General features: G+C 32.8%; 2 protein-coding genes across 2 annotated transcripts; both read right to left on the bottom strand.

Annotated features, from left to right (window-relative positions):
* Positions 1-4,119: 4,119 nt before the first annotated feature.
* LOC148578723 (uncharacterized) lies at positions 4,120-4,824 on the bottom strand. The gene is made up of 2 exons (XM_088503167.1): positions 4,667-4,824; positions 4,120-4,588 (listed from the first exon to the last, which is right to left on the bottom strand). The coding sequence occupies exons 1-2, from the start codon at positions 4,822-4,824 to the stop codon at positions 4,120-4,122; spliced, it is 627 nt and encodes a 208-aa protein (XP_088359293.1).
* A 729-nt stretch (positions 4,825-5,553) lies between these two features.
* LOC107613922 (uncharacterized) lies at positions 5,554-6,489 on the bottom strand. Its single transcript, XM_016316121.1, has 2 exons — positions 5,929-6,489; positions 5,554-5,832 (listed from the first exon to the last, which is right to left on the bottom strand). Exons 1-2 carry the CDS (start codon positions 6,487-6,489, stop codon positions 5,554-5,556), a joined length of 840 nt encoding a protein of 279 aa, XP_016171607.1.
* Positions 6,490-6,869: the final 380 nt, after the last annotated feature.

Raw genomic sequence — 6,869 nt, 5'->3', positions numbered from 1 at the left:
TGTTACCTAGATCATTTGCACGTGAGTATGGGGAGACTATGCCATTTGAGCTATAATTCATTGGCAATTATAATATAATTGTGAATTATACATAATTAGTATTTACATTGGCACCAGATATATTGATATGGCACATTTTAGTGTCAATATACATATATCTCTCTTCTCAAGTTATTTAAAATATCTTCTTTATAATTATATAAAAATCAATATTTAAGAATAATTATACTAATTATCAATCATTTTAATTATCAATCATTAAAATATAATTGTCATTATATATAATTATCATTTATGTGATATTTACGTTGGCGCCAAACATGCTGACGTGGCGCATTCTAGTATCAATATGCTTGCCTTTTTCTTCTATTTCTTATTTTTGAAAAGCATCAATTTCAAATAATTATATTTGTTAGCATTTAATAACTAATTATGATAAGATTTGTCAATAATCATAATAATTTATATTATATCTTTTTACTAATTGCAATGATTCTTTCATATATCTCTATGAGTATTGTATATAGAGTGTTTTATTTACTGTTCATGAGTATAAATTTTAAAGCCAAAATTTTTTATTTTGTTTTTTAATTTTCTTTTTTTAATTATTTCAGACAATAATAATACATTCTTTGTTTTTTTTTTTATCGAAATTGATCTTTTAAGGTATAAATTAAAATTTTGTCATTCTTTTATAAAGTCAACTTTATTTTTATTATTTTAATTATATAATGAGTTTTCTTACTTAATTTATTTTCTTTTGTCCTTACAATAGAATTATCTTTTACTACAATCATTTATAATACCTCACATACATCATGTTTTATCTGAGAATTATTTCGTTAATTCGGGTGCTAATTATATGGATATAAAAGTTCAGCATAGTAAAAGAAGTGAATTTCATTTTGCTAAAGGATTGTTGGATCTTTTTATATAATATAATCAACCTAATAGAATATGAATGAAGTTATCTTTTGTAAAAAAGCTGAATTTATCATTGAGCTAAATATGGTTATTCTTGTCTTACCGTATTAAATGGATAACTGGTGATGGAGCTTATTTAACAAGAGGATTGTTTGAATTTGCATGAATTTTATATATTTAATCTGGTCAAACTATTTTCATTAGTTATCGTTACGAAAATGACTCTAATGTATATGTATTTACGTTCTAGAATTGAATATCATAAATATTATTTAAATAATTTAATTCTAATATTAGGATTTGGTTAGTTTAATCTTAAAAGAATTTGAAAGTTGATATTACTTTATTAGTTTATTCTATTTAATTTAGATATGTAATATTTAATTTATTAATTTTTTATTTTTTTATTATTTATAAATTTATTTTATTAGTAATATATCCAAGTAATTTAGTAAAAACTGATACTAATATGATAGTGTGATATAATTTTGATATACTTTTAATCTATTAATAATTAAAAATTAGATTATTTAAAATAATAATAATATTTCTTTGTCAATAATAATAAATGCATATATTCTAATTAAGGGGTAATTATATATTATTCTATTAAATATATTTTTTAAATTAAATTTTAAGAATAAAATAATATTTTAATTTTTTTCATTGAAATCCATGATTAATTAGTTTCTTTTAGGTAAGTTATTTTAAGATTTTGTTTTTAGATGTATTGGGTATGATTTTATTTTAATTTTTTTATTATATCAGTAATTAATTTTTTCTTAATTTTAAAAGTTTTATACTTGCAGAAAGAACGCAGATATTAACATATGATTATAATAAGAAAGATAATATTTATATATTATTAAAATTAAAATCTGTGTATTAATGTTTTAAATCAATTAATAGTAGCAATCTATATGATCATATTATTAAGAGAAAGATAATATTTTAATTTATTATTAATTATACTAAATATAAATTATATAAATTATATTATAATTATATAAAATTTATTTATTTTTAAATTAAAGAATTAAATTATTATATTATTAATTAATAATTTATTTTTAATTTTAAAAGTATTTTAATTAAGGAGTAAATTTGTTATTTTATTAAACATAATTTTCAAATAGTCACCAAAAAACATAATTTTCAAATTGAATTTTGAGAATAAAACAATATTTAAAATGAATAATTATCTAAATTAGTTTTCAAATATTTTTAAAGTGGACATTTTAGTCCAGAAAAAAATTAATACACAGGTTAATCCCCAAATTATTATTTCAACAGACAAATCAACCCCCAATATATTTTTTGGCGGAGTAATTACTCAAATCAGTTTTCAAAGATTTTAATTACATATTTTTTAGACATATTATTCCGTTAATTTTAATATATTTGATACGAAAAAAAATCTAACTAGAAGAATATAAGTAGTAACAACCTACCACAGGTAAATAGAGTTCCAAACTAATAACTATGTAGTAGTAATAATCTACCACAATTAAATAGAGTTCCAAATTTCTACAAGCGATCTATTCTTAACTCTACAAACTATACTCTAGTTCTTCGCGACTACTCTAATAATGGCTACATACAAAAATATGTCTATAGAGGATTGCACAAAATTTAACACAACAAAACTAACCTCAAAGTCGGCTGTCCCGACGTAATGCGAAGTCTCGTTCAACTTATTGATGTCTCCATCGTTACCAACTGCGCGCACGATCGTCGTATTTATCGATAATACGGTTAGAAAAGGGTAAAAGAGTCAAGAAAGTCGTTGAAAAGTTTAAACTGAGATCCAGTCAAAGACTGTGAACGACATCTAGTTAAAGACGTCTCCCATGTAAACGAGATATGTTGCATATAAACGAGATATATATGTGTCGCGTTCACGTGTCTTATCTCATTTACACTGTAAATAAAATACGTGTAAAATTATCTCGTTTACCGTATAAACGAGAACGAGATAAGAGAGTGTAATTTATTTCGGTAATAATTTTTTAGTTTATTTATTTCAGAATATCATATTAATTTTATTTATTAAAATAAAAAAACTTATTAAATAATAATTTATTTCCTAATCTTAAAAGCATCGTACTTATGTAAGGAACGTACGTATATAAATATATGATTTTGAATAACAAAATATTTATATATTATTAGTTAGAATGCGTATAATAATACTTTAAATCAATTAATGATAATAATAAATTTGAATATATTATTAAAAAAAATATAATATTCTAATTTATTACTATTACGCTAAATAAAATTATATTACAATGATACGTAATTATTTGTTACTATATTAAAAAATTAAATTGTTATATTATTAATTAATAATTTTTAAATTATCTTAAAAATAATTAAATGCATAGACTCACTTTAAGGAATAAATATCTTAACCTTAAGATTAGTTTATTTTAGAGAATTATTTTAAGATTTTATTTTTTAACCTATTAAGTATGATTTTCTTTTGATAGCCTTTATTTTCTCTCTACCTATGCATGTGTATTTTAGGAGCGTACAACTATTATCAAAAAATATTTTAAATAATATTAAATATCTTCAACACTTATTTTATATAAAATCTCAAATAGAATAACTTCTCATTAGAACTACAAATAATGAAAGAAAATAGGATAAAATAATTATTGAATAAAATATAGGGTAATTTACTATTTTAAATAAACTGGCCATCAATATTACCAGAATACACATTTTGCAAAGTGGATACCGAAATGCATTTTTTTCATAAACTATGTAAACCGCGACAGGAGTATCGCGGTTTTCAAAATGCACGTAATTCGCTACAGGGGTGTCGCGGTGTATGTGTGTTTTGCAGACGTGCATAAACTGCTACACGAGTGTCGCGGTTTATGCTTTAGTGTTGACTTAGTTCATTTTTCATAATTTTTGGATGAAAGTTTAACTTGCAATTTTTATGCATAGCGCAACATAGGTTCCTGCTTTGATTTAATTGAAATTAGTCTGTTGTACTCATTTTTTTACCAACAAAATTAGAACACGTTAACCCGAGAGAATCACAACTACATAGAGAATTGCTAACAATAACAACGTCACTGTAAAACGAACAGCAAGTACAACTTTACTTAACAGTAAGTACAACTAAAACAAAACAAGGACACAAACAAGGAAAGAAAAATGTAAGCTAATCATGACGACCTAATGACACCTATGTCTCGGCACTGGGGGCCGATCCTCGCTGAGGCAAGTCTCGCGAGTGTGTCCTGTCTGTCTGCATAGCCCACATCGCTTCGGCCGACTAGTATCAGCCTCATCCATGGTGTTACGGATTCTTGTTGACCTCGGTCGCCCTTCTCGGGCACGTCTCATGCTAGGATCAGGGACGATAGTAGGACCGGCATACGGTGGCCATAGACCCTCTGGAATAAGGGGCAAAAACCCCATCCGGTATACGCTGAACACCTTACTCATGGTATAAACCTCGTGGACGTACGTAGCCCAGTCTAACCGGGGCTGAGCACAGCATGCAATCGCATGGCAGCAAGGGTAATGGAGAGCTTGAAAGTACCCGCAATCACAAGTGCGATCTCTGAGGGAAACCCGATACGTCCCAAGCAAGAAGTTACCGGTAGGAGTCATCTCAGCCACGGTATACTCAGACTGATGTCTGTCGAACAAAGTAACCGTGAAGCACCTCGCATCTTTCAGGTTGCGCTCTATCGCCTAAACCAGCGCTTGGCAAAACCGTTGGTCTGATCCCAACTGCGCCTCTGCTGTCTGCCTCCCCTTCAGTACAGAGTTAACACACTCGGATATGTTTGTCATCATGTGGCCGAACCATCTACCTCCATCCTGCTGTTGGGTCCACTTATCGTACTCCAGTCGGTTGGCCCAATCACACATGGCCGGATTCTCAGTCCTCATAATATCAAACTAGTAGTCAAACTCGGCCTCAGTCTTGGCATACGCCGCATTCACGAGCATCTGCCTTGCATCCTGACCCTTGAAACTGAGAGCAAAATTAGCTGCAACGTGTCGAATGCAATACACTCGATATGTATGAGGCAGTTTCCAACCACTGTCTGGTGCCTCCAATGCAGTCTTAATACCGTTGTGTCTGTCAGAATTCACCAGAATCCCTTCCTCTGGGGTCACATGTTGACGCAAGTGGGATAAGAAAAAAGCCTATGACTCAGCATTCTCCCCCTCAACAAGTGCAAACGCAATTGGGAATATATTCGAGTTTTCATCTTGTGCAATAGCCAGAAGCTAAGTCCCGCCATACTTCCCATACAGATGCGTTCTGTCAGTGCTGATTAGTGGCTTGTAATGTTTAAAAGCCTCAACGCATGGAGGGAATGTCCAGAAAAGTCGATGAAATTCTCTGTAGACTCATCAACCTCACCACCTACACGCACTGGAGAAGTCTTCAACAAAGCTATGGCTCCGTCCATCGTTGCTTGCATTCCAAGGATCCACGGGGCCAACTCCACAAATGACTCTTCCCAATCCCCGTAAATCTGGGCGACTGCCTTCTGCTTTGCCTTCCACACCTTCTGGTAACTAGGCATGAATCCGTAGGTTGACTCAGTAGCTTCTTACAACACCTTTATGGTAACCGCTGCATCCGTCTTAACCAAAAGATAGATCCTCGCGCATATTACGTGGGTAATCGAGCTGTCGGTGGTCGCTCGAAATCAATGTGGCCAGGCAAGTGTGGGCTTCGTTGTACCTTCTAACATCCCAGATACTCTTGCGTTGCCGAAGTGCCACGCGGATCATCCAGGTGCAGCCATTTCCAAACTCCTTGCATCTTCCAAGATACTTTAGATGATCAGATTCCATAACCCGATACTGAACTCCTCGAGGAATGCTATAATCCTTAACACTCATCACAACTTCCTCCTTAGTCTGGAAAGATTGACCAATCTAAAATTTCCCAAAAGCATTGCCCTCGTGTAATCCTTGGTATCCGAAGGTGTGTGCATCATCCGGTTGTTGACTCACTACTTCCAGGTTAAGCGTCGAGAAATGCGGCGGTTGTTGGTGGGACCTAGAACTGGATGGCCCCTGAGGTGCAGGTAGGGGAACTGGAGTCTCCTCCTCACTATCCCCTGATATGTGATCGGGCTCATCGTCCGAATCATAGTCCCGCATCGCGTTCTCAACGTGATCTGGCTCATCACCACCAACGAGACCAGTAATCAAACCAGGTGACCTATTTGCCAGTGCTAGAACAAGTGAAGGTGCAGGTAGTAGACAACCAGGTACAACGACAGGTATCGAAGTAGAAGCACCCCCCACCGTCGTCGACTGAAGATTTGGCGCTGAAGTCCCGGAACTTTCCACACGGTCTTCCAACTTGGCATACAACTCGTGTATTCTCACCTTCGAAAAAACTCCGCCAACAATGAAAAAAGACCCCATGTCTTCATCCGACCCTATGAAAAATGTTTCATACTGCACACCACTTGACACAACTGCCATCAGAATCTTGTAGAACACATTCACCAACTTGGCCCCACACAACTCTGCCTTCTGCAATATGTTCCTCTTCAGATCCGACATAGTATCAGTCAAACGGATAAAAATGCTCAGCGGTTCTTTGTCCATGAACTTAACGCCATGCCTATTACTTTTTTATTTTATTTTACGAGAGCAATGGACTAGAACCAACAAGCTCTCCTCACTATCCATTTGTGAAAGTGTGAAAATAACTCTCCTCAAGTGACCCACTCCCTATCTTGTTTGGTATTTATAGGCAAAGTTGACAAAGAATAAACCGCGACACCCCTGTAACAGATTATGTGATGTTTTTTACCAACTTAATCCGCGACACCCTGTAGCGGATTACGTGCATTTTGAAAACCGTGATACTCCTGTCGCGGTTTATATACTGTCGCGGTTTATATAATTTATGAAAAAAATGTATTTCGGTATCCACTTTG

This window comes from Arachis ipaensis, chromosome B1 (assembly GCF_059453495.1).
Source record: "Arachis ipaensis isolate K30076 ecotype BB chromosome B1, ASM5945349v1, whole genome shotgun sequence".
Taxonomy (NCBI): Eukaryota; Viridiplantae; Streptophyta; class Magnoliopsida; order Fabales; family Fabaceae; genus Arachis; species Arachis ipaensis.
This window is presented reverse-complemented; position numbering and strand designations above follow the sequence as displayed.

Bases quoted from the DNA above. Each gene is read 5' to 3' on its own strand.
- LOC148578723 (XM_088503167.1), bottom strand. From the start codon at position 4,824: ATGTGTGATTGGGCCAACCGACTGGAGTACGATAAGTGGACCCAACAG. The intron at 4,589-4,666 runs GTTTTGCCAAGC...TTTGTTCGACAG, and splicing joins CAGTTGGGATCAGACCAACG to ACATCAGTCTGAGTATACCG.
- LOC107613922 (XM_016316121.1), bottom strand. From the start codon at position 6,489: ATGTCGGATCTGAAGAGGAACATATTGCAGAAGGCAGAGTTGTGTGGG. The intron at 5,833-5,928 runs GTGAGTCAACAA...CAATCTTTCCAG, and splicing joins CGACGCTTAACCTGGAAGTA to ACTAAGGAGGAAGTTGTGAT.